The 27,791-nt window shown below is 42.4% G+C and overlaps 1 protein-coding gene and 2 long non-coding RNA genes across 5 annotated transcripts; 2 read left to right on the top strand and 1 right to left on the bottom strand.

The window, feature by feature from the left end:
- The first annotated feature begins 616 nt into the window (after positions 1 to 616).
- On the top strand, positions 617 to 11,185 carry LOC120737068. Of its 2 annotated transcripts, XR_005696666.1 has the most exons (4): positions 617 to 754; positions 2,392 to 2,465; positions 4,778 to 4,820; positions 7,329 to 11,185. It is a non-coding gene; the product is annotated as an uncharacterized LOC120737068 (long non-coding RNA). The 2 variants fall into 2 exon arrangements; XR_005696665.1 differs by lacking the exons at positions 617 to 754; positions 2,392 to 2,465; positions 4,778 to 4,820 and adding an exon at positions 7,128 to 7,224.
- On the bottom strand, positions 4,867 to 26,927 carry hif1al (hypoxia inducible factor 1 subunit alpha, like). Of its 2 annotated transcripts, none has more exons than XM_040037518.1 (15): positions 26,797 to 26,927; positions 17,057 to 17,247; positions 15,278 to 15,474; positions 12,227 to 12,311; positions 11,786 to 11,901; positions 10,059 to 10,243; positions 9,804 to 9,910; positions 8,972 to 9,119; positions 8,603 to 8,865; positions 8,272 to 8,456; positions 8,100 to 8,189; positions 7,863 to 7,996; positions 7,449 to 7,557; positions 7,073 to 7,196; positions 4,867 to 6,512 (listed from the first exon to the last, which is right to left on the bottom strand). In XM_040037518.1, exons 1-15 carry the CDS (start codon positions 26,829 to 26,831, stop codon positions 6,445 to 6,447), a joined length of 2,037 nt encoding a protein of 678 aa, XP_039893452.1. In that variant the 5' UTR covers positions 26,832 to 26,927; the 3' UTR covers positions 4,867 to 6,444. The 2 variants fall into 2 exon arrangements, with proteins under 2 accessions (XP_039893452.1, XP_039893453.1); XM_040037519.1 differs by having other exon boundaries at positions 7,073 to 7,187.
- On the top strand, positions 18,938 to 20,032 carry LOC120737071. The gene is made up of 2 exons (XR_005696668.1): positions 18,938 to 19,139; positions 19,522 to 20,032. It is a non-coding gene; the product is annotated as an uncharacterized LOC120737071 (long non-coding RNA).
- Positions 26,928 to 27,791: the final 864 nt, after the last annotated feature.

Raw genomic sequence — 27,791 nt, 5'->3', positions numbered from 1 at the left:
AAAATGACATCCCCAAAATGAATGGAGTATTTCTCTGCAATCACGAACTGTGTAAACAATCTTGGTATCAAAATAAAGCTTACACTTGTTCATCAGAGGTGTAAAAATTGCAGCAGATGTTACTGTGTCAAAGTTACTCAGGCTGGAACACAGAAAAAGTTTTTAGTATAAAACCCTTTTAAAAAATATGCTTTAGATCTCATTTTAATCCAGGAATTCAGTAATCAACATATAAACATCATCTGTGCAAAGATTTGTGCTTCTAAAGTAAAACAGTGAAAAATTGCAGCACTTTTAATAAATAAATATTTAGACATTGTACAACAAGTCCAATCCTGACACACTCTGGACACCATATGTGAGTAAAAGTTTTAGGTATTAAACAGCAGAGATTATTTAATTTCATTAACATGCCTAAAAATGCTTGTTTTTTGAATATTTTTGAAGAATTAACTACATATTCACAGACAATGGGCCCTTTCTGAGGGGTTGCCGCTTCCGGCTTCTTTTGGCCTCTTTTAGCGGATTTGCATGATTGACACTTCTTTTTAACCGTTTGAGCCAATAGAATCATGGTAACGATGCCACTTCATCTAATCAGAAGTTGCAAAGCCAGACCCCACCTGGGCCCAATTTATGTCTGTAGCTAGGTCTAAAATGACGGAAGTGGCTCTGATGCGCTAGTTAGCCGCGCTAGCTGCTGATAATCAGGGTGCTATCGGCTACCTGCGAAAATAACGGAGGAAACTGGGAGGTAAGCCAATTTTGCGCTGCTACGCGTTTCTTCTTTTGCGGCTGGTTCAGTGACTTTTGGTCGGAGCGTGGTGAAACTTAGTGTTTGGAATCTGTGATAGCTCTCGAAGCTAACTAGCCTTTGTTTAGCCGGTTACATGAAGTCTGGAGAATTTCTGGTTTCGGTTTTGTTTGTTTACAGGATTTTTTCGCATTTACATAACTGCTCTTTTAATCATGGCTTGTTTTCGCTGTGTTTGGTGGTTGTAGAAAGGTTTCTGTGAATACTACACAAGTTGATATTTGATTAAAAGGCTCTACGCCATGGAGGGTTACAGAACTCTTGAGCCCCAACGCCCCCGGTACCGGGAACAGAAGCCCCGCCCACTGGCTGCTCAAACCTTCTGTTTGTGATGGACAGCCATTCAGAAGAGTGGAGGTTGTTTTCAACATATGAACTGAGATGCTGTAACGAGATCCAATTCAGGATAAATAAGAATTATTTTAATATGTGGTTCATTAAAGCTACTCTAGTACAGTCTGAGAAAAAAGAGTGGAGTTGGAAATAAAGGCCTCGAGTATAATTAAACACAATTCAATTAAGGCTGATTGGACCTTATTAACATTAGGATGCAGTTACCTGTTCAGGATACAGCAGATCACAGACCACACCTCTGAAACCAACATTTTATCCCGTCTCGGCAGATATATGTAAAAAAGTCAGTATTTCTCTCTGAAATGATAAAACCTTAAAATAAGCCACAGACAGAGTAAACGTCTCTCTGGTCTCATAAACTGAAAATGTAGGATCATGTTTCTTTTTTTCCCTCCTTGGATTTTCTCCAGGAAAATTCCCATAAAGATAAAACACATCGTCTCTTCAGTGATGTGTGATGCACCCATTTCCAGGAAAGCATTATCGGTCTTTATCGGTTTGTGACTTAGTTCAAGGACTCTGTGTCAGATAAGCCTGGATGTGTTTCACCTTTTCCAGTCGGACTAAAAGGAGAAGCTGCTCTGATGAGTCCAAGCTGTCCAGAAGTGAAACACTGACTGCTGCAACCAGTCAGCAGTGATTAATTTTCTGCATCAGCCACAGTGTGACAACATCCCGTCACACGGTGGAAGTTAGAAGAAGACTTAATTTCTCAACTCAGAACCAGAAAAGACACCGTGTGATCTTTGAAACTATTACCAGCCCTGAGGGTTTCCCTCCTCCGCTCAGCTTCCTTACAAATGCCTTCTTCAGAAAGTGACCAGCGTGTGACATCACAGCGAGGTTGTGCAAACAGGGTGGATTCACAGTTACCGTCAGGGTTTATGCAAATGCACACATCTGTGCTTTCTTTTTTGATGACAAACTGGTTTTCTTTCATTTGTTTGACTTCCCATTTCTGCTTCTTTGTTTCTTTAAACCCTAAAAGGTTAACAGAACTAACATTTTAAAACTGTCTTACATCAGCTATTTTGACAGTTTTCATTTTGCCACATAACTGGGGCTAAGTTCTTACAGTCAGTTTAAATCTTTACTATAAAGTAACATTTCCACTGGATTATGAAACTTAAATGCAAGTTAACATGTTTATGTTGCCTTAACTCAACACATCACTGTTGTTCCAATGATGAATGATTGACGTCATTATTATGTTTTTATTTTAGTGTTTAGGGCCACCTGCTGACGACTTGAAAGCCACCTGTAACCGACGAAACACACCTGTGGGATGAAGTCAGAGGTAAGGGCTTAAACTACTTCAGTTTTGCACCAGCTCAAACCTTTATGGAAATCAGGAAATGCTCCATGACGCCTTAAAGTTGTGAACAGAAAAACATGATGGCTGTGTCCCAATTCAGGGTCTGCACTGCTTGAAGTACGCATTTCAAGTGCGGTTACGTCACCGCCACGCGACAACGGCTGTCCCAATTCGAAGTGTACTTCAAATGCATACTCCAAATGTGCCGTCGATTTCCCCAAATATCAAGTGCAGTGTTGCCAACTCCTCAGTAAGGAAAATCGCTGTCCTAAAAGTCGCTAGAAGTCACCAAATGACGTCATCGCCTAATTTGCATAATTGGTCATGCTAATGTAATTGTAACCTAAGATGTTGGAGAGAGAAATAACATCGTGGTAGAGACATAAGGTGAGTAAAAAACGTCCTAAATGCAGTTTGAATTTATTTAGAACTACAAATTAAATTTATTTTAGCAATTATTGTTTTTTAATGTCACAATTCCAAATCTGCTCCTTTGAGGCCTGGACCGGCAAAAGTGACCCGAAATTGGCACTCTGGTGGAGTTACTTTGTGTGTGAGAGTGAGTGTTTATAAGTAGTTTTAAACCTTGTGATCCACAAAACAGCATAACAGTAAAAGAAGAACTGACTGCGTTACAGTCAGTGCGGGAGCAGCGGCTTCACTCATGCGCGATTCATTTGCCGTTTGGACGCACAGGTGTTGTCTCACGATGTCACAGGTCTCCTGCCCTGATAGCAGCTGGGGGAGGACTATCCTCCGCCTGTGAGCGCTTTGGCACGGGTGAGGTGCCTAAGGTAGCACCGCTGCCTGTTGCGAGTAAGAGCGATATGCGCTTTCACGTCAAAAAGTCATCATAAATAAGTCTCCAATAATACCAGAAAAAGTCGCCAGATTTGTCGCTAGTCGCTTTTTAGAAAAAAAAAGTCGCTAAGGCGGTCTGAAAACTCGCTAAATATAGCGACAAAGTCGCTAAGTTGGCAACACTGATCAAGCGTAGTCCGGTGCACGCTTCGTGGTCCCATATATCCCACAATTCATAGCGCGGCGGTGGGTGTGGATAATTTTGCCGCAAAATAGGGCAGAAGGGAGCGGCCGAAGAGGTTTTTTTTTCTCCAAACTTTATTGAACTTATAAAGCGAACAGTCAGTCATTCCAGTTCAGTTTGTACAGTAGACATACAAGGCAAATAAGAGTAACAATATACAGTACAATGAAATAAGAAGGATAAATAAATAAAGGATAAAAAAGAAAAAAAAAAGGGGGGGGGGGTGACAGACTTCATAACAACTTTGTGCTTGAAAGTTGTGACAGCTCATTCCTTAAAATTTCTGAATGAATTTCAATCAATGATAAACCTTTTTTATTGGAAGTTAATTTAAGAGAGTTTAACTAATATTCAATTTCAATCAAAAACAAATTAAATGATGGGGTTGAGTTTTTAAATTTACATTTATGTATGTGGAATTTCTCCAATAAGATGGAGCGGCCGAAGAGTGAACTGTCAAAAGTACTGAATATGACGTCACTTATTTATGTGCGAATGTTTAATAATTAAAGTCAGTGATATAGATCTCTCTCTAGAGAGAGATCGATCTCATAATAATCTGACAATACTATAATATTGGCCATATTATATTTACGTTGCCACAGTGAGATGACTTTAGTCTCATGAACAACATTAACTAATTGTTATTTACTAACTAATCTTAAATGACTGTTCGGCACAGAAATGAAGCCCAACAATCATGTTTTACAGTCCTGTGGTCTCAGCCTCAGATACTCAGCTAATCAAAGTGATGTCATGACAAAAATGAATGACCAACAAAACATTTTTCTCCTTCATTTCTGTCACACAAAGCTGTATGTAACGTGTCTCGCGGTTAGTATCATGGTTGCTAGGCAACCTGAACAGCGCGACGAAGCGTATACCGTCCCATTTCACAAGCCTCTCACTTCCGCACTTCTCGTACTTATAGTACGCACCGTACGTAGTGCGCGTACTTAAAGCGTGCAGACCCTGGATTGGGACACAGCCGATGAGGCCTCCTTCAGCAGGTCGTTTGAACCTTGGAGATAATTTGGTACTTTTGCCTCTGCTCCACACCACGCTGGATTTTAAATCAAACAGTCAACATGTGACTGAAGTGCAGACTTTGATCTGTTGCACCACTAGGGATGACACACCAGTTTTGGTTAAAAACTTCACTTTCAGGATTAAAAGATATGTGCGCTCTGACACAAAGAACATTTTTCTGTTTTCATTGGTATGACGTGACCTCCATGGCCGTGGACAGAAGCTCGAGGTCCTTCTGTGGGTAATGATCATAAGAAGCTCAGGTAATCAGGATTTACCTCTGCACACAGATCACACTACAGCTTCTGCTTTTGCTTCATCAGCTTTATTTAGCTCAAGAATACATACAGGATAAAGAGTAAAAAGAAAAGAAAACAGTATGCAACCCCTCTCCCTCTGTGTAAATCATCAGGGGGACATAATGAACAGATCCTGCGTGACGGTAACAGGCCAAACAATGTTTTTCAGTGGGTGAGAAAAAGGCACAGACAGCTCCAGAAGAGGTAACACGTTTGAGATAAAATGGCAGTTTTACAGGGGGCACACAGACAGTTCGTAGTTTGCAGATAACGTGTGGAAAAGTAAAAATGATTGTGGCCAAATGAAAACAATCCTCAACATCAAAATCACAATATTTCATCAAACACTGCAACTGAAGGATGCAAGCCTACTTTCAACTCATTTAATTTGAGGTAAAATTTGTTAGAAGTCATAAAATTTGATCTTAAGGACAAAAAAAACAAACTAAAACTAAATTCTAGTGTTTCATCACATTTCTACCAGCATATAAACAAGCTTACTCTACTGATGCTTTAACAATAATGGAAAGATAAATCGATTATAGAAATATATATATACGTTTATATATATTCAAAACCACGATAAAAGGAAAAAGCAATACCCATCAAATTTGTTTTTTTGTTTTTTTTTTGGCCTTTGACTACACCCTCAGCAGGTTATCCACGGCTATGCGTCTGAAAGCCAATTGATCACCTCACATTAGCTTATAGAGTGTAAGAGAAGATGAAGCGCACAGACCGGGCACCTCGGGATTAAAGATTAGACATCAAGAACAATCTGCGACGAAGGGCGACTCAGGATCTGAAGAGAACGCTGAAATAAAACTATCAGAACTTTCTAGTAATTGCATCATTTAATAGAAAGAAAAATGTTTACAAGTGTATAAAAAAACCACATAAAAATATGCCACTGAAATGACATGCCACTGATTTCGCAAGTTTTTTTTTTTTTTTGTTTATTTCTGAGTGAAGTGGAAGAGCGAGTGATTTATTTTTTGTTAGTTGAGACACTGACTGAAGAAGGACGACGGTGATTTTTGCTGACATGGTTGTTCTGTACACCAAAATTGGATCAAACTGTGAGAAATTTAGCTGCAGAGAAACACGTCTCTTTTTGTCTCACCGTTAAACCCATTCGGGATGATTAATCTTTCACATCGTTCGCATGAGGAAAATTAGCACCACCTGCCGTTTCCGTCAGAACGGACAGACCTCAGTGATGACTTCTCAGATTAAATCCCTGACGAAAAGTAAGTGATGATGGAGGAAAGCGAGCGCATGAGCTGCGCCGGGTTGCGGGAAGCCAATTTGGAGCATCTTCGCTTTGACTTTTCCCGGCTCCAGAGCGGGTCGCCGGCTTGTTTCACAGTGAGAGACGGACGGGAAAAGCCAACATCAAGAGACCGTTTGGCTTCGGCTACAATCAACGATCCGATGACGAAGTGATGCAGCGTGTGTGAGTCTCGAATCTTTTGCGTGCATGTCTGTAGGTTTGCGCTCAGGATGCAGTGTTTGCAGGCAGATCCAAAGTCGACTTTCTCGTTTTAAGCGGTGAAGTCGGGCCAACTCGTGACTGGCAGGAATTCCTTTAGGTCATAGGCGAGAGAGGTGGCGAGAGGAGAGTCGGGCGGGATACAAATATGTCCTTCATCAGAGCTGAGAGACACAAAGAGAGAGACACTGTTAGGTCAGAGGACACTTCACAGCTGAAACTCTTAAGCTTAAGAATCTCTTGTGTGTCTCAGACCTACACAGGCAGTGATTTCTGGCATTTTTTTAACAGCAGGAGGTAAAAAACACCCCACAGAGTCACAAAAGGTCCCTGCAGGGGTTTGAACTAAGCACTCTTTCGCTGTGAGCTAACCACTGATAAATAAGATCTAACCTGAAAGGAGCCAGAATAGAGCGAAAACTGCCATCTGTGATGTGCAGTTTATGCTCCAGACCCATCACGTTTAATATCTGAGTGAAAAAGATCAATCCCTTTACAATCCAACATTATCATAACAGGAAATCTGTAAGTAGTCTATGCACCAACATGATCAGTTATTGAACTGCGTGGAATATTTTGCCGAGATTTGCAAACATTATCTCAGTATGACCACTAGATGGCGCCAAATCACCTGAATTTGGGATGGAAGTCACTCAGTGCCCGTTATCCTCTGATGTTAATTTGAAGCAAGTCTGATAATGTGAGCTGAGGTTAGAGATCTTACCTGCAGTGTCACACAGTCCTTGCATGCCTCCTAAGACCGGATCTCTGTCTGTGAGCAGATGGCTGCGACTCTCCGGTCCCGGGTCCATGATCAGATCTGGTTGGTCGGTTTCGTCCAGACTCTCCTGAAATTGGAGGTTAACGTGTAGTTAGGTGAAAAAGTTTGTTCTGAAAACATAATTATCATTACATCTATTAGTAGAAACCAACTAAATACTGATTTTTCAGATTTTCTAATTTGTTGTTTTTTATTGAAGGTAAAAACTGAACACTGCAACCTCAATAATCAAGGCAGTGAAAAGTCATCAAGACAGAAAACATTTTGGATTAAACGTCTTAAAATCATCCCTCTCGGCTCTTCCTCCTCTTCCACTCACCAGTAGTTTGTGGGTGAGAAGAAGCTCCTCCTCCATGGAAGGATCCTTTTTCTGTCTCTTGTCCTGGAGCATCACTGGTGACAGCATCTCTTCAGCAGAGTCATGAGTCCTGAACGAGAGACAGACGGATTTGTAAAACACGTAAATCTTTGTTTTAATGTTCAGATATAAATTTTTAGCTGTGTCTTCACCTACAATAAAAAGCTGGAACTCTACAACAATGTCCTGAATGGGCCACTGTACAGAGGACAAGAACACTGCCTTCTTACTGGCGCCTCCCTCAGGACAAATTTCCCATCTTGGCATAGGGCCGTTGTGCTCAGTTACAATAATGCAAGGTGAAACTTGGCTTCCTGTTTGCTCTAAGCACACCTTTGCACCAATAGTTTTATAGATAACGCTGGTCTAGCTTACCGTTTCCTGCTTGTTGCTGAAGTTTCGGGAGGTTTCTCAGCTTCCTCGGTCATACTGCTGCGGAAGGTCAGCTGGAAGTCATCATCCATGGAGATGTACGGAGCCAACATGTCCAGGTCCATCCCCTCAATCTCCTGAGAAAATGCAGGTAGGACTGAATATTTTGCAGAAAGCGGTTGACTGAACAGTTGTTATCAGGATGTCTTTTGTTGACGCCTCATTGGTTCGCGCTCTTACCACCGGGGTACCTTTCTTCTGGGCATCTTCTGGCCAAAAAGCGAAGAACTTTTCCACCTCGCTGGTGTCCATCACCTCTTCACTGCGGCTCTGAGACACAAACATCGATTAAGGGTTAAAGGGAGGCGCAGACACTTCGACTGATGCACAAAGACTTAAGGCTGACATTTACCTGCTCGGGTTTAGGTGAGGAGCTTGGCGATGGTGAAGAAGAGGATGAGGATGCAGATGGAGGAGGAGTGATGGGGTCAAAGATGGGTGCGAGGAGTTTTCTCAGCTGCGGGGTGCACAGATCCTGAGGGTGCTCGGGCACCAAGTTTGGACTGGGTGGACTGGCAAATGAGAGCTCGACAGAACCTGAAAGAGGGGGGGGGAAGATCTACTCTGAATAACCACCGACGACATTTCATCAACTGTAACATGAACGAGGCTTTTAGGTTTATATATTTATAAAAAAAAAAAAAAAAAAAAAAAAAGGGGGGGGGGTCCTCTGTCGGCCTCACCTGGACTCAGAGGTACGATGGTGTCTCCGGCATCAGGAGCCAACTGCAGCAGCTCCTCCGGCTTCTCCCGCAGCTCCATGAAGAGCTTCGCGCTGCTGCTGGAATCTGAATCCACATCTTCAGCCTCAGTGGAAACAGTGCTGTCAGTTTTAGACTCGCACATGTCGGCAGTCCCGGAGTCTTCATCTGCCGGTTCAACTTTAGGGATGCTACTACAGCGGGTCTGCTCCACGGAGAAAATCACGTCTGGCTGCTCCACAGAGCTAAAGGCGAAGAAGACGATGACGTTAAAATCGGGAACAGTAAATGGGCGCACCATCCTCGCTCATGTTGCAGTTTGTGAGACAACTTTGCTGCTTTTTAAAGTACCTGAGGATGAAGTTGAGGCAGACGATGGCATCCGGCTGGGACGTTTTACTGTTGTACAACACCGTGGCCTGAGTCTCCGCCCACACGTAGCCACCGTTGTTTGCCAGGAAACGGTACTGGCTGGTGCTAACCTGACCTTTGGAGAGCACTGCGCAGTGTGGACAGAAGAGAAAGAGGAGGATGATGATGATGATGAAGTGCCAGAGCACGTTTTCACTTCATTAAAACACAAATTCTGGGAGCTCCTCGTTGAAACACAGCTTTTAATAACAGCTGAAATGTAGTAAAACCTGTGCCTCAAATACAAGCGATGGACTGATGACACATCGAAGAAACACCCTTAAACTAGTTTTATGAGCTCAGGTGGATCAAAGCCAACTTTTCTTCTCAAGCAGGCACTTTGTCGAGGGTGAAATAAGTTTAATGGAACTTAATTCAGACATTGGTTCCTTAGTATATTAGTAGTAATCAGAAATGAGGAGCAAATATTTAGGCATAAATATGTTCAAAATTAGAAGGAAAAACCAGTTTTGGACATTCATGTTGGACACCCCTCTCTTTCTCTGCCTTAATCATCTAGACACCAAATGAGAGAATTTCTTTTGTCCCCGTGTGCTCTCTCAAATTTTCAGACTTTGTTTTAAAGGCCAAGATGCACTGAAGGTGTTCTGACGACAGCCGAGGGCCCAAATACCCTGCTGAGAGTTTTATGCTGGATTTTGCTTTAATTCGTCACCCGTCCGTATATGAAAGCAGTTTAGACCCAGGTAAGCGGTGAAAATGATTGAAAACATTACACTGTTGTAACGCGCAGACACACACTGACACTCACATGTGTGCAGGCTCTTGTTGATGTGATCTGAGTCGAGCGCGTGAAGAAACTCGAAGCCTGAGCGTCCAATCAAATCATCAGGTTTGTATCCCACCAGCTCTGCAACCCTGGAAACAGCGTGAGAAAAGAAAACCAGGAGTTCAGAGGTTTCTTTTCCCCCTTTCTTTCGCGCTACAGTGGAATGGTATTCCTCCTGCTTCCCATCCACGGGGGGGAAGGTCAAAGGTCGAGATCGGTTACATTTTTCCATCTCACCTGCCCTCGCAGTGGGTGAAGCGCAGGTCCATGCTGTGACGGGTGAGGAAGGTGCAAGTATCCAGAGGGAACTCCACGCTGGATGGGTGTGGGATGGGCTCACACAGCAGGGTCATGACTCTGCCTGCAGGGGGCGACGCAGAGCCGCTGCCAAAGGGACGAATGTGGCCTGTGCAGTGGAGGACCTGGAGAAAGAAGGGCGAGGAATTTAAAGCAGAGTTCATCAACCAAGCACGCTTCAAACAACCAAAATAAAACTTTTTTTTTTTTGCTCAATTTCATGCTGCATAGCTGTAGTGAGCTCCTTTTTAATGAAAAGTATTCAGTTTGTGTCGCTCTGCTTTTGCCAATGTTAAATTCAGAAAGAATAAAAAAACCTCAAATTTGAGCTGTAATCCCTTAAATGCTCAGAAGAGGTTTTAAAAGAGTCCCTGCTCTGTGGCGCTGGAGCCAAGACACGTCAGTGCTGGAAACCCTCTGACTCTTCCAGAGGTTTTAAAATGTAAGTGCAGCACTTTAGACAGGAATGGTAACATCAGATCACGTGCCACTGTGCAGCAAGTACACGTGAGCGCATGAATTGAAAATAGTGTGTGTGTTTGAACTAGTAGGTGTACCGTTTACAGCGTGAAGGCCGGCTGCCAGCGTTAATTTGACCATATCTCTTTCAGACTGGACTTTAGCTGCATGTGTGTCTGTTGTGCCTATTTTTATGAGGACCAATTATAGCTTCAGAACTAGCCGTCCCTCGCTTTGTGACACACCTTCTAAGGCCTGTTTAAAGGGGACGTATTCTGCTCGTTCCAGCTGACAATTTATTATTTTAACTCCTCTTCCTTTCTTGTGGTTGGCTGCCCATCATAAACCGAAGACCTGGGTAAAGGTGGGTGAAGCTTACGTGCTCAATGCCAGAGGTGTGAGCTCGAGCTGTCCTTATTGAAGGTAGTTTATACACCAGCCAAAAGTAAATGTGCACTGCTGTCGTTTGGGCTCGTCGTGCACCTCCCAATTTTTTTTTTTTTTTTTTTGCAAACAGTAAGAATGTGTTGGGGAGAGTACAAGCAATCTTCTGTTCCTGCTCGAGCCCCAAGGCTGTGATTTATTTGTTTTTCCTGAGCAGGAACACTTGTCATTTAGAAGAGGCCTGCAGCCAATCAAGTACATGAGCCAAAAGTTCAGCTTTCACTTGTGAAAGTATATATTTACATAGGAATAAATAAGGAAGCGGTGAATACGTCCACTTTAAGGGTTAAGACATGCTCCAGCTGGACCTGGTGGTATGAATAAAACAGAGAACATTTCTTTACAGCACTGCAAACTGCACTTTGACCCTCTTGCATATTCAGCAAGTTGGTGTATTCTAGTATATTATTACTCTGTTGCTGAGCAGTAGTTAGCTAGTAGCTGCAGTCCTACAGTTTATGAATGCAGCCTACTATTCTAAGCATTTGCACTGTTTACAACTACTTCTGGATCAAAATCCAACATGGATCCAGCCAAAAGTTTAATATTGAGGCTTCTAAATAAAAACGAATAGAAAACAGCATGGTAGCTGTGTCCATCTTTTATATACAGGCTATAGTTTTAATGTTAAGGCTAGTCGGAGGTTAGTCAGAGGTGAGTGAGCATCCTCAGAAAGCCATCACTGTGTGTGTGTGTGTGTGTGTGTGTGTGTGTGTGTGTGTGTGTGTGTATATACTAAATGAACAGCTGTGTGTAATACAAACCTTCCAGGTGGCAGATTTGATGTTGACGGTGCGCCCCCTGGTGGTCAGTGTGCTCTTCATTCGCATAAAGAAGTTCCTCTCGCTCGTCTGTTCTGTCCGTGCCTTCTTACTCAGACCTGAAAGCAACACGACACTGTTAACGTGGGTAATTCACAGAAGTTTGTCAGCTTACAAGTAAATTTGTTAAGTACCAAAAACATTTAAAAAATTCAAAGAACAGCTGCGCTCAGAAAGCACACAGACGGGCTTTGCTGAGTCTTTGTGACCACAAACAAACAGAACTAATACGACAACACGCACTAAATTAACTCGTTACAGTCAATCTGGCCTGTAATTAAATTCTGGAGATCAAATTAAGGAGATGCTTGTCTTCTTGTCACATGACCGAACTACAAAATAAAGGTGTCAGTGGGCTCCTGATCCCCGGCTCTGCGTGTTTACCTGGACGTGGAGTCAGCAGGTCTCTGAGCTCCTCTTGATCGCAGGGATGAACAAAGTCATAGATGCTCTGACCCAGCAGCTCCAGCTGTGGACGACAAGAAACCAACAAAACCGCTGAGTCACACACCGACACCACAAGTATCAACTGCTACCCCTGATTTTTTTTTTTGTTAAAGCACAAACATGTATTTTTTGAACCTGACGTGTTGGTTAAAAGTCTGCCTGTACTTTATTTTCTCTGGTGAATCAATTTTTCTTTCTGTGTTTAGCAGCGACTGTAATTACAGTTGACGAGGTCGGGTTAAATCGCCACCGCTGTTACAGCATGCTTCACTCTGGACCTCGGTGAATACTCGCCATAACCTCCTCAAACGGGGCTAAGAATAGATCTAAGGAACAGATTCTTTTTCCTGCTCAGCTTTCATAGACACACTATCCTGGCAGCTCACGGGAAATAAAAAAGAAAACAACTCTTATCTAAGAAAAGCTCGTAAGCGCTGAGTGTACTAAAAACTGATGTAGGTCAGGAATGACAAACAACACATCTACAATATAAGCAATAATGATGGCGTTCTCACGTCCAACGAGTACCTCTGGGGTTTAATTACACACCCTGAAGCAACATTATTACAGTTCACTGAAAGTAAACCTAGACGCTGTAATTAACCAAAATAAAAACGACACTTTAGCAAATACGCTGCTGCGCAACTACAGAAATAAACTACAATAAATGCAACACAGGAAATGCCTTCAGTTTAGTCCAGTTTCTAAACCCAGTAAGTTTATATATTTATTTATGGGGATTGGGATGATGTGTCAAGTGTTTCAAATGACCAACACCACCAAAAATGGATGTTTGGAGACCAACATCTATTTTCTGGTGTTGAAGGTTTCCTAATGTTACACACTGCACGGAAAAGCAGGACTGACTTGGAAAATAACCGGAATGCCAAGCTGACGGATCACAAGACCGTCACACGACGTGGCAGCTGAGTGGGAAACTGAAGCCGGCACGGTTGAAATGAAAGGAAAAGATTTAAGACTAAAGTCTGGAAAATTAAACGTCACAGTTACGTCTCTCCAGCGCCCAATCAGCCATTAAACCAGCAAAGAGTCTTCATAAAGTAAGCATCACCACACAGGAGGGCACATTTCTGGAAACTTAGAAATATTCATACATTTTTAATCAATTGTTGGAATCATAAATGGTAAAATAAAGTGATTGCGGAGCGAGTGCTTGTTTTGTCCTGTTTGTCAGCAGGATTACTCGCAGAGACACGGATGGATTTGCATGAATTTTTACCAGAGGTGCAGCCCGTTACCCTGCTCTGATTTTATGTCACATTTACAGATAAACATTATTTCAATTTCTTCAAGGAGGAAAAAAAATCAAAAGGCAAACTGATCCTAAGCCAACGCAGACTCGCTCACGGAGGGTGTGGAGGGAATGTTTTTAGCCTCGGAGAAGCTATGCGGTCTCCTGTTACTCGATGTGTTTACGAGAGCTCTCCGGCCTCTCGAAAAAGAAGCCTCGCTGATTAGAACAAACTGAGTAAATAATTCACTTTGCAAAATGTGAAATTTAAATCGGGGAGCGAATAATTTTACATACGATGCACTTTTATTGCGTCAACAGCGCAGGTATCAAAATGTTAAAAACACTTTTAATCAGAGTTAAAAGATATTTATCTGGATATATAATATAGGTGTTAAGCTCTGCTTTGTGCTTTTGCACGGCTACACTGATCCTGGATGCACCTGTAATAAAGACGGTCTGTTTAAAATTCATGCAGGATATTTTAAGCAGTTTCTCAATAAACATGATTGTTTACTTCTATGTTAAAAGAAAGGTGGGTTATCACATAATTGTTTTATTGGTCCATTAACTAGAGTGACCTTCACACCCTCGATATAAACAAACCAAACTCTTTGTGTGCAAACTATAGGTTATTACAGCAATATTCAAACTACATAAAAAGTTTCCAGTCATTAGATTCATGCATCCATCCTGAAATAAAATCCTTGTGCTATAAAGAGCCTGGTGTGTTGGAGCAGTTGATGGATGATCTCAATTATGTGAGCATGACTCTTAAGGATAACAAGGAAATTAATCTTTTTTTATGTGAAGCAAAGCACAATTAAGCAGCGGTGTGACCCACCATTCAAATTTTTTAAAAAAAGAAAGGAAAAAAAAAAAGTGGAAACTACATTGGAAAAGCCAGCCCTCTACTGGCTTCAGCTGGACCGAGGACATCACGAGTCCCCCGCCCCCGCCATGACATCTGTCAGGAGAAGTTTGACAAATGCTAACACGATGCCAAGGGAGCTGAAAGGGGACTTGGAAACCAAACACCTCTCCTGAGAGAAGCTTGGCTCGTTCTCAATAGTGCTGGAACCGAACCAGATGCAGCACAGATTGTGTAAAAGTATCTGAAGGAGGCCGGGGATACGCGGCAAATGGGCAGAGTTTTCGTTAGACAACACGATCCGAAGAACCGACGGGGCAGGCAGGAACACAGGTTGCCAACAAGCTTTGAAAGCCACAGTTACAGCATCAATTTTTCATTTCAACTTTATTTATACGCCGCAAAATCCCAACAACGGCCTCCTCGAGCCGCTTTATATTGCGAGTTAAAAACCCTACAATAACACAGAGAAAGCCCCCTACGAGCAAGAACTTAGCGACAGAAATCATAATATCACCATGGTTACAGAGGAGGTTTCACAGCCATGGATCCACACAGTCCTCACTTTCTCCATTTATCAAAGGACGAGGCAGTGTGGTGAAGTTTTGGCAGCGAATACTTTGGTTTCTTTATCACAAACTACGACTCATACGGCGACGTTATCTGTCCTCGCCTCTACCTACAATCAGTACTTGGCTTGTTACACAAAAATCAATCAACAGATGTCAGGATTAAATGTCCTGTACACGCCTGCACGGCACAAAAACAAATGCCTTAAGATTTCTGTGCCACCCACAAAGCAGAAGATTACCATTTAAAAACATCAAGACAGTGTGTGCATGTGTGTGAGTCTGAGTGTGTGTACCTGTGTGATGCCAATGTGCTTGTTGACATTCTCTGTCAGGTAGATCATATCTCCCTCCTCAGTCATCACCATGATGAAGCCAGCCAGCGCCTGAGGATAGAAAGCATCCATCGGATCTTCATCCTTCTCCTCCTCCTCCACCTTCACCTCCTCCTCCTCCTCCGCCACCTCTTTAGGCTCTTCTTTCAGATTCTTATCTGTTGCAGAAGAAAACAACAAGGTTATTATTATTACCAGAGGCCGATCAGGCAGGATTACTTAAACCCAAAGTCTTTAAGGTTAAACCTCTTTTCGACTTCGCACGTCTTTAACTGCCTGAAAGTCTCCTCCTGGATTTTCACCAAGCAGACCATGTTGTAATCTCTTCCTGTAATCTCTGCCGTGTTTATGGTGATTTGTGTCACTCCTGGAGCCAACCCGTTCTTATGTGTAATTACAGCTGTCAGCATAGCCACATTTTCAAATCCTGCTTTGGCGTTTCCTCTGCTGCGATGTGAGCTGCTCTCTGAGATTTGGCTCAAAGAAACGTACTCTGCTGTAGCTGCAAGCCTCTTATCAGTTCACCAACTTTCTGCCTGCATCTCCTCCCCATGGCTCTGCTGGTGTGGGCATTCACACCAACAGCGCAAATTAAAGGTCCTTGATATGCAGACCTCTTTGGAAATGATCATCATCAAGTCCTGCAGGATTTTTCCTCCAGTAAATCCAGGAACACACTTTCAAACCCTGACGTACGCGTCATATTTGAATCCCCTCAAAAATCCGATGCAGCTATGAGAATGTCTCACCTCTGACCTCAATCAATAAACCAGTCAGGAGGAGTTCATGACTCTGCTCTCACACCTGAGGCAATGAGCCGACTCATCTTGTTAAGTAGTAACACTGAACACGCAACATGCCAGAGCTGTATTCACATTCACGCAGCGTTCATGCCTGAGTTCATCATTCAAACTCTGTCACTCGAGAAGCCGTTTAAAGGATTAGAACAAAGGACTTTTAAAGGACTTCACCACTTGGAACATTTTATCCAAACCTGACTCACCTGCAACAACAACCACTTGAGCCACAATCAAGCCTCATATTTGACTGTAGTCATAAAAGCATAACCTTCACGTCTTTCCTCATTCTTAATGCTTCCCGTGGAACTCAGAAGTTGCATTATTTACCTGAGTTAAACCAGTCTTTATGCTTTCTGCCATTAGAAAACAGAAAAAAGAAGCATGCAGGTCATGAAATTAAAGCATGTGCAGAAAAACAAAACCAAAAGAACCAACCCGAGTCTGCAGCTGTGCTCAGTATGCTAACATCCTGCTGTTAAGCAGGTCAAATATTTACAAATTCGACCGCACTGCTTCAGCAATGTTTGCTTATTAGCACTAAAAATGCAGTATAGATGGAGCTTAACTGTTTTGTAGTTTATATTGTCGAACCAAAAACCCAATCTGCTGATGGTGAAATGACTATTTATCCTCTGGGGCGCGCGATTCAGACCAGGTGACATTTAAGTGCACTGCATCCTAAGCCGTTTTCAGGGCTCGGGGCTGCAGAGAATGTGTGAAAACACCTTTGCAAGAATTTTATGCTTTGCCACTGTTGTGCACAGCAGCACATTTGCACCAACGCAAATCCTGCCATGCATGAGCTTTGGTTAAGTATAGCGTCTTAGCCTAAATTTAACACAAAACGTTTAAGATTTTTTAATCAGGCAATACTTATTGATCCAGAAAGGGTTTTCAGGCCCTGTTGGGACATACTGTCACATGACTCTGTGCTTCTTACCTGATCGAAGCAGGTGGTGCATTCGCAGGAAGCTGAGGGTCACTCTCATGATGGCGGCTTTGTCCAGGTGGGTGGACACTCGGCGTGGGAGCGGCAGAGTGTGGGCGAGTTCATAAAAGACCTCGGTCTCCTGACTCCGCCTGCATCTGGCCGCATCACGAGAGCGCAGTTTTCTCTGTTCTGTGCTGGTCCTGGAGGAAGGAGAAGAGGAAGATGATCAGCAGGTGAAAATTTTAAAAAAGGAGCAGAAGACTAATGTGGAAAGAAGAAGCTGTGAAGGAGGAAGGGAGGACAATCGTTGAGTGACAGAAATAAATAAAGAAGAATGGACGAGGAGAGGGGAGGGAAAAGATGATTAGAGCAGAGAAGGAATGTGGGGCAGTGGGGGAGGAACGGGGGAGCTGAAGTGGGACTAAAAGAAAAAAAATAAGACCTCTGTGTGGAGCCCAGAATCAACAATTCACTTGTAACCAACTTTCCTTCCCCACTCCAGCCCCACCATGTGTTTCTCCTTTCCTCTGCTGACAACGCTTCTTATTGTTAACACCGAACTACAAGTAAGAAGGTCAGAGTATGAGTGCTATACGAAGAAGGCTCCCCCAGTTTCCTTTCGAGCAACATTAAAGCGGATCTGCTCTGCTTTTCCTTATGGTCAATGGCGACCGCTCGTAATAAACATGGCTAAAGTTTCAAATGATGACCTCAGAGTTTGTACGAGGAATCTCTGTGAGCGCCAAAGCTCTAAACACTCAGTTGCAGATAGCTTTATATAAAATCCTCTTGGCTGTTAATTTTTTATTTAAAATACATCTTCAAATACCTGCACTGAGCCAGTTTGAGATTATTTTTAAAATCGGCATGCATCTAGAAAACTCTGAACGGCCCCAATAAAGCCCTAAAAGCCCTTCAGTGCTGCAGCTGTGCGTTTTTAAAGCCTCCAGCAGTGACCTGCGAGTCAGGCTGGGAATTTTATGAGCAACACTCGGTGCCCTAATAAACTCATAAACCGCAACTTCCAGTCTTCTGGATTTCGAAACACACTTGAGGAGCAGTTCGGGACCAGATGTTTTTAATGCAAAACAACCCAACCATCAAATATACAACGCACTAATCACAGATGCATGTACAGATTCTGTAAAGAGAAGGCGTTTAATTACAGGGTTAATCCCACTTTAAAGGCAACGAGACATAAACGCCTTCATGTCTTTACTTGGTGATCGTGCCCACAAGTTTCAGCTCTATAAACACTCCAAAGTGGGAACAGAAGAGAGCAAAAATAGGGAGAAGCACCCAAAAACTGAAGGGAACAAAATGTTTTTTTTATCTCAGCAGCCAGGAAAACGTCCAGATCTACAGGGCTCCCTCCCCCGCTCGTCTTTTCTTCGCTCTGTCTTCATCCATCCGTCAGCTCGCTCTGCACCGCTCAGGCAGAGATCAAAAAACATGTGCTGACAGGACAAAAGCCAGGTTTCACTTCTTCACTTCTCTTCCATTCACTGTGTTTTGCAGCTGTGGGTGGATATGCAATCATGTTGAGGCCACACAGTGTCACCTAACACACTCTTTCACTGCTGTGGAGGACCCTAACTAAGAAAAATTAAAGAGTAAACGTATTTGTTGAATATTTATAGTGGCGGCCCCTCATGATCATGATTTGGATAAGTTGTTAAGAAAATGATGGATTTCTAAATGTTCACTTATTGATACATTTAGTTCTGAATAAATATAAAACAATATAAAAGTAAATTAGAAATAGATTAGAAAATGCAATTTGTGGGGCGACTGCCGTGTGATGGTTGCTTCTCAATGTGTAAGAAGTTGCAGGTAAACAGGTTGCCTGAAAAAGCTGAATGGAGTCAGCAGTTAATGTTTATACTATAAAAAGTTATTTTGAAAAACTTGCGCTGTAAAGCATGCTGGAAAATTCCTATAGCTAGCCTAGCTAAGGGCTTTTATTTTGAAATATTGCACAGTGTATTGATCTTCCATTAGGAAAAACAGGATTTTTCTAGTTTTCAAGTTGTGGGTGTATTAGTACTCTCTGGCTCTCCAGTTCACTTTAATAGGGAGAGATTTACGGGTGGTTTTCTTGTACAACAAATATTAAATTATTGAAAAACAGTAAAACACTTTTGGAAAAAACAAACAGCGAGCAGGAATCTGAAGGGTGTCTTTGTCTGTGTGGGATCACACGGACGTCGCAGAAGAAAAAAAACATAAAGATAAAGAATTTAGCTGACGAGAACACACAGCGGGACTGCGCGCTTTAAGTATTTATTTGGTGGTGCTTTTTAATCATGAATGAACAAAGAATGGCATTCAATACAAGGCCTAATTATTAAACACATATGTCAACATTCCATTACACGTGCACTGTTGACACATAAATTAAAAACTAATAAAAGTTGTTTCTTTCTTTATTTACTTATTTTGGCACATTGGGTCCTCCATAATAAAAGCTACAGGCTTTAATAACTACCTAAAACAAAGTGACCTCTTTCAGTGTGCCGACTCAGGCCAATAAATGATCAAACCGCAGAACAAAAAGAACACAACACAGGACACCAGCTGAGCACGGCTTCAAAAATAACTTCTGCAGCTGACAGACGCGCACACACACACACACACACACACACTCACTATGGTAATACGTGTTTAATCACGCTGACAGAAATGTTGCACAACTCTTCACATTGTGGGTTATTCCTTACAGGGGCCTCCACATCCTCTAAAACAAGCAGACTTCGAATGTGAAATTCTGGGCCGATGCTGCTGTTTAAAATTACGACTTTGCCAGTATTGTTTTAGTCTTTGTGTTTATTTTTTCTGTTTTCAGCAGCAAAAACGAAACAAAACAAACAAAACCTGCCGAGACAACAGATCAGACCTCACCTAATACTGCTGCTTAACATCCACTGGAGGAATATGGAGTGCAACAAAATCAAATGAAGGTGATCAATGAATAATAACAACAACAACAACAACACTGAGTCAAAAGAAATGAAATAAAGTGGGTCTGTGAGTGCAAGGACATCTTTTACATTCACTGCCTGATCTGAAAACCTCCTCCCTGCTTTGGTTTGAAAGTGAACACAAACCTGTCTGTCCTTTATTCAGACAGTAGCACATAATGTTCCAGTGGGACACTCGGGCACACCCAGACTGTTTGTATCAGGACCTAATCCACCTGGAACCCGTGTGAATATCTGAGCTCAGATTAAAGAACATCTTTGTTTTTGCTGCGGTTGCATCAGCACATAATACCACAAATCTCTTTATTACGGGGCAATAGAACAAGAGTACAAATTGATTACACCATCCGCAGCCACGTGATGGCTTTTATTCAACAGACAGCAAACAAACACAGCCACACACACTTTCAGAGTCTCCCCCCTCACCCCCCTCTGAAAGAACAGCCCTTTGTTCCTTTGCTGAATCTTCGTGCAAAGAAGTGAAACAGCATGAACTACTGAGTGTACCTGTACACCGCACAGGGATTTGGTTTGTTTACCTCTGGGGTTCAGCTCAATTTTGCTCAAAAGCACAACCAAAAATTAAATAAACAAGACGTTTTCCTCCAATTCAGCAACATCTTTGCTGCAGCTCTCTTCCTGCAGAGGTGTCTGCAACACTTTTACTTATCATTTTTATTCAATCGTTTTGTCTACAAGGTGGCCAAAAAAAAGAAACAAAACAAAAAAAAAAAACCTTGTAATTTTCCACAGCTCAGGGTCATGAACTTTTTTTTGGTGTGTAAGGAACTGACTGTACCAAAGACAGGAAACTCTGGTATGCTGCTTGCAGAAAGACAAAAAAACCCTCTCGGTTTAGCATGTCAGCTTAACGTCACTCAACATCTTTTGGGTACATAAACACTGCGAGGGTCACAACACTGCAGATATATTTCATGCAGCTTCTGGCACGCCATCCCAAGTCAAACGCATTTCCGTGTTTGAGGAGGTGAAGTGCAGCTGGACAGCCACAGATATGGTCAAAGTTTCACACCAGCCTACGTCACCCTCAAACACTCAGCAGCTGTTCGGTAGAGATAATGGCGCAGCTCGTTTTGTCTCTTTGTGTTGCGTCTGTGCAAGAAAAACAAGCTGACAAACCCACTTCAAACCGCTGCGCTGGAAGCTGACAATTAGACGACTCACACTCAAACTCGCAGCAACAAAATAGCAAGACGTGAATTCCCGAAGCGCAGCTCAGTGACGCCAGGGGCGGACAAACCCCTTCAGGGGGTTTGCGAGGAATGCATTCCTCTTTTTGCCTTTGAAAGGCAGCCCTTCCCAGCAGGGAGGTCACAGACCCTTCAAGGGGTCATGGGATTAATGTGGGGTGTGTTTGTGAGAGCTTCTTCTGCCCTGGTTTTCTTTAATATCTTAAAATATTTGTCATGCTTACCAATGACCTTGGTAAGCATGTGGACACATGAAACCGTGTCACAGTTTTATCACAAACTAAAAACAGAGCTGCACACGGGTGAGGACACAACGTGTCCTTCTGTTGTGCTGTTACATTCAACTGTTTTGATTAAAACTCAAGTTTTAGCTCCTTTTTGTGTTGTTAACACTGCTGCTTGCAGTCCTTCCGCCACTTACAGAACTACAGACAACTGTTGTTGTCGCTAATATTAGCTTGATACTTGCGTTAGCATCACTGCTGTTGCTCGCAGAGCCCCGAAGCACCTTTAAGGGATTTTATCTTGTGGACTGGAAACTTATTTCCTCTCAGGTTTTTTTTATCTTACACAAACAAGACAAACACCCCATGTAATTTACTACAGCTTCATGAGTCTCCAACAACTTCAGTGCTTCCCCTCAGCTGACTTGCTTTAGGGTTTAAGCCTAATTTCCCTCCCCCGAAGACAACAGAAGGGAAACAACTTCAGCTAAACACGTTTAAATTTTTCACCTCCATAACACAGATTACAGCTGTTTGTTAAATACTCCCAATATTTAATCTATTGATCCGTGTTCTCGGGTACAGATTTCCCCTCCTTTGCCGTTTACACAAACACAAATTTTCATCAGATTTATTGACTCATGTCCACAAGCACAGGTGGAAACTTTTCCAGGTTTAAAAGGTAGAAAGTCCACATTTTTTGGATGAACACCACCACTCGAGCTGCACACGTGACTGAATACTTTTACATTTTCTTTCACACCCTGACCTTCCATCAGCCAGAATGACTTGGTTAAGATTTGGAAAACAGAAGTTCAGTTCTCTTGGTTTCCGCCAGGAAGTTGCCAGAACCGAAACTCAGGATACCTTTTGATACCAAAACTCCAAAAACGCCCCAGTAGTTGGTTTTTTCATGACCTCAGCTGCTGTAGGCGGTGTAGGTACTGAACCTGCAGCTTTTCAGGAAGTGACGGGGAACACCTGCATGCTTATGTTTGAGTGCATTACATAATTTTGTTTTGGTATTGCAGATTGTGTAAATCTACTGGCTCTGATATCATCTACTCAATTTCAGGTATGATGGCATTCCTAGTTCCCTCAAAGCTTCCTCCTTAAATGTCAAATTCCTCCTCCCTGTACTGGAAAACTGCCAAATTCGTGTCCTCACACATGACAGCGTTTCACGTTTTGCCGTTAGACGGAGGTGGAAAGACATTTCCACACATGCACAGCATCCTTGAACTCTTCTAGACATCACCTGACAGAGGTGTGTGAGAAAAATGTCTGACGTAGTCACTTTAAAATGTTTTGAACCTGCCAGTTCCCTCATAAAAAACTCAGACTGTCAGACTGTGAGAGCAGTTCGAGTAACAGCTCTACCGGCGCATTTACCGGTAGTGAAAGAGCGTCCTGGAAGCTCGATCCAGACAACTCCCTCTGGAGCACTTCCAGCGGTTTTAACATGTCTGAAGCAGACGGCTTCCTCCTGTGTGCTTCATGCAATATAAACAAAGCCAACTACAGAAAACATCCTGACCTAATTATCCTGAAACTCTCCAAAGTTTGTGAGTGAAAATGGCTTTCTGGTCCTACATCGTCTCACAGATATTTATTCTCTGTGCACAAATTAAACAATCGTGCAAATAAGAGGAAATCCCGTGAAAAACATCGCTGACATGATTAGGCTCAATTTCAAGGCCATTTCCCTAAAATAATGCTGCTTTGATAAGGTGTCACATTCACACAAAGAACGTCCTTCGATGGCGGTGGGTGACACATGAGGATATGGGAAAAGCAAAACACGTCCGTCACGCCAAACCTGTCAGTGTTAAGCATGCATGGCTACTGCTGAGAGGTCTTTATGAACCCAGACCGTGTTTTCTAAACCAAACCAGGAACTTTTTAGAGTCTAAAGACAAACCTGTAAAACACAAGAGGTGGACGCAAATGACCCTCCTGGCTGATTACTCCATCACCCCTCCACCAGCCTAACATTAATGTTATAGGTTTTAAAATATGTCCTTATAATAAAAAACACAATAAAAGTTTGTCTGTCATTCTTCATCGTTTTATAACAGAACAATTAAAGTCTTCATGGAGCTTCTGGAATCAAACCAGGAACCTTTCACTTGTTAGGCGAATGTGTAAACCACTACACCGCAGAGCCACACACAAAGTACTAACACTACGTTGATGGATTTTGACACATTAAAAGGAGCCGATGTAATTACACCTGGACGAGTCAGTCAGGTACTGCAGCCGCGTTACAGCTGTTTATCACAGGCTGTCAACACACAGCACCCAGCAGCCTGCCAGCGGGAGGAGCCTCAGCGAGCTCCGTGTCCTTGGTCAGAGAGCAGCGCTGCTCTTTGTCGACTTATTGCTCAATATAAGTGTGTGCATGTGTGTGTGTGCGTGCATGTGTGTGTGTGTGTGCGTGCATGTGTGTGTGCGCGTGCATGTTGGGACGAGGTGTACAAAGCCCTGAATAGAGCTCTGCACCAAACACTGTCTTCTGTGTGTGTTCTGGAGTACAAACTGCGGTTACTGAGCCGTCACACATGACTGCGCCTTCCTCTAAAACACACACACACACACACACACACACACACACACACACACACACACACACACACACACACACACACACACACTAATCTATAATCTACACAGATTGAGCGTCTATGAAACATGAGGTAAGCAATAACCAGTTGGACCGCCGCTTACGCTTAGAACACAATGTCTTCTCGTGGCATGTGTAGACGGGGGAGGGAGCGCGCACACACACACAGACACACACACGAACACTCAGCAGCAGGTCACGAGACTTTAAAGCAAAAGGAACAAATGCAGCGATGAGGACAGGCGAGAGTGAAGGAAAACATGAGGAAGTCCAGGACAAAGACTCCGGGACCCCCTTCGTAAATAATCACACATATCCTGCCAGCCCACTCCACACACACACACACACACACACACACACACACAGTCGTGTTTTTACATCTTAGTGGGGACATCGAATTGACATAATGCTTCCCCTAGCTGCTAACCCTAACCATCAAAACTGAATGCCTAATAGTAACCCTGACACTAAAACCACATTTAGAGTCTCAAAAATGCCTTCAAACTCGTGGAGACGGACATTATTGTTGGTCCCCACAAGGATATGTAAACATGGTACACACATACAAACACCAGACATCTCATATCCTTGCTGACATGCGCACTAAACTATAAACAACAAAGTGAGCTCAGCCTTGTTTGGCTCAGTACACAATGTCCAAGACTGCTGAAACAGGGAAGGGTTGTTTTTGGCAGCCTGGAGACTGTCATGGCAGACGCACACCTTTGGCCTACTGTGGTCACATTTGAACAACTGTTCTTTTTCCTACTCTCACAGGCTGTTTTGGCCTGAAACTAACTTTTGGTCAGTCTTTAAAGCAGAACTGTCAAACTCAGCTAACGCGCCAATAAAACAGTCTCAGAATAACTTGCCGATCTGTTAGTACAGCAGAGAAGGTTCACACTTAATGAGCCAAAACAGACGATGAAAATCCTGATTTATCTCAAGAATAATGTAATTTCAACATTATGTGCTTATGTCAAGTCTTTTTAAATCAGTTAGTCCCAATCAGAGATACTTCTTTTCAGGTGACCACAAAACTCACAAACAGAACTAGGACACATTAAGTACCAGGAGCAATCCAAGAACACATACTTCCTCCAAGGCCAACAAACACACACCCTCCACAATCTGAGTGTGCAGATCCAGATTAATTTGTGAGATTATCTTTAGAACATCAAAACAATTTATAGCGTGTGAAACATCTACATCTGCCCCATCAGACATTAGTAAAGAGTCCTTCCAAAAACTTCTTGGACTTGGATGCAGAAATTTATGGAAACAAGCCGAGTGTGTGCGAACAAATTTCCCAACAATCTAGCTTCAACTTTCTGAACAAATACACAGACTGGACCAAACACATAACGGAGGTTAAAGTCCAAGACCATTTCTTCATAGTCCTCATTTTCCAATCCACATTTTTATGAGACACATCAAAGCTGACACCAGCAACTTTATGGGCTTTATCAAACTAATTTTAACAGACTAATCAATAATGTGACCGAGAGTTCATCCTTGTGAGTCACCTACAAATATGAATAAATGTACTAACACATGACACCTTTTGGTTGAGCACACTGTTCTGGTGGGCTTCAGGTTTCCTCTTAGGCGGAGGTCACAGCTCCTGCTGTGGCTGTCCACTCTGTCCCACATGTTACCACCCCCCCCATCCCCTCTGCTCTGACAGGAAAGACTATACTTCCAGTTTTAGTGTTAATATTAAAGCCTTGCCCCGACACCAGCGGGATTTGAAAAGAACCTCAAAGCATTACAAAAAAACAAACACAAAAAAGAGACATGACTAGAAATCCTCCATAAATTATCTGCCACTTACTCCAGAACACATAAGTGTGTCTCTTATAACCATATACATGAAAATATGCCCTCTATGGCAGCCATACTCTCTGATAAATACAAATATCTCATATAAAACAATGTGAACCAAAGGTGTACTCAGGCTCTGCTCTAAAGCCTTCAGAGAACACACCGTTCCTTTCTTTGAGGTGTCACTAAATGTCCCCAGACTGTCTTCCACTTTCCACCAAAGCTTCCTCTTTTTCTTTTTTAAACAATCTACTACAATAAGACGCAAAGTCCCGAGAAACCCCGCGAACACGTTAATATTATCTCTCCGCAGCCATCTCTGTCTGTTATGTCTGCCTGCAATAAAAAAGAAAAGAAAAATCCATAACTGGGATGCGGGACATCCATGAAGCAGAGCAACATGGCGTGAACAAAGGCGGCGGCTGTGCTCTGCAACAACAACACAAGACCAGACTGAGTAATACAGATGTACGGCAGATATCACATTTCATGCATATTTATCTAATTCCCAGGCTTGTAAACATGCTGTACTATTAATTGTGTCTATTTTTTACGGACATAAGCCTGTTCAGCACGCGCAATTCAAATAGGATTTCAAATTAAAAGGCTGTGTTGAACGCATGGAAAAGGCAGCACGGAGCTGTGGAGGGGGGAAAACAGAAGATTTTTTTTATTTAAATAATAATTTAAAAATAATGTTCCTTGAATATAAACAGGCTGACAGAGAGCTGGTCGCACAGCCTGTAGCCGTGCGAGCTAAGCCGCCGTCGTTTCCACCGCCCGCTGCTGCTTTAATGGCTCCCGGACACTCAAAGTTAAAAGCGAAAAAATACAGATAAACATACCGAAGCCTTCACCCGAGTAACCGTAAATCGATAAGTCTTACCGTTTGACCGCAACGACCCCCTCCTTCTTCTCCATCTTCAATCTAAGTGCTGAGCGAAACGATTCGGCTTTTTATTGTTGTTCATCTGACTCGACGACACAGTAAAATCCTAAACCCCTCAAAGGCGTCAGGTTACTCACTGTAAACACGGGCTACTTCCGTCCGAGACTTCAAAGTAAGAGTCCCTCGCTTCCGCTTACGGTTTCTCTCAATTTCTTATTAACAAGGAAGATTTTAATCTATAGTTAAATGTCTTCGGAGGCCTTTACTTTTCGACCGCAGGATATTGTGCAAAATTTACCTAAACAGGCAATGTTATTTTTTATATTTTTTATTTTATTATTGTGTTTTATTTCATTCTGTTCAGGTGTAGAGTTTTCAGTTTGGTTTTGATGAATCTGACTATCAGTTATTATTATATTTTATTCTAACAGTAGGAAGCAGGTTTTTGAGGCAAACTTTAAAATGCCCAGAATCGGTTTACAACACAAACACAGCATTGCGTATCATGTTAGGCCAGTCTGTTTTTAACACCGACAAAGACTAAAACTGGAAACATTTCCTGTTTATTCTCGTTTTAGAGTGATTTTTGTGTCTAACAGTACTTTCCTTTAGATCTTTTTTCAAAAGTCTAGTTTTAGTGTTTCATTGCGTTTTACTTAAGCACATTACCGGATCGGATCAAGTTAAAGGTGATGTAAACAAGTGATTAGTCTCTGAGCAGTAATCAGGAGAAGCTAACGAATCAGTTTGATTGTTTGGACACAGTTTTAAAAGATTAACCGGGAATAGAGACTGCTAATTGGCTTTAACTAATGACTCGGTTACATGACGTGTTGTTTTGCCTTTCTGTCTAATCCGCGTTAGGTTTATCAATAATAGAAAAAATAAATAAATAAATCGTTTTTAATGTTGTTCATCTGTCTGAATGGGTGTCTTCTTGATAATGTGGTTTCGAAATAAACCTTCGTTTGCAATTACAGGTATTTTGATTT

The sequence above is a fragment of the Simochromis diagramma genome, unplaced genomic scaffold, assembly GCF_900408965.1.
Source record: "Simochromis diagramma unplaced genomic scaffold, fSimDia1.1 OVJJ01000463.1, whole genome shotgun sequence".
Classification (NCBI taxonomy): Eukaryota; Metazoa; Chordata; class Actinopteri; order Cichliformes; family Cichlidae; genus Simochromis; species Simochromis diagramma.
The sequence above is the reverse complement of the archived record's forward strand: the minus strand, read 5'-3'. Positions and strand labels throughout refer to the sequence as shown.

Coding starts and splice junctions, on each gene's coding strand:
- hif1al (XM_040037518.1), bottom strand. CDS start 26,831: ATGGAGAAGAAGGAGGGGGTCGTTGCGGTCAAACG. Junction 8,457..8,602: donor CATCGTACCTCTGAGTCCAG/GTGAGGCCGACA, acceptor CCCCTCTTTCAG/GTTCTGTCGAGCTCTCATTT. Junction 6,513..7,072: donor AGGACTGTGTGACACTGCAG/GTAAGATCTCTA, acceptor TGTGTCTCTCAG/CTCTGATGAAGGACATATTT.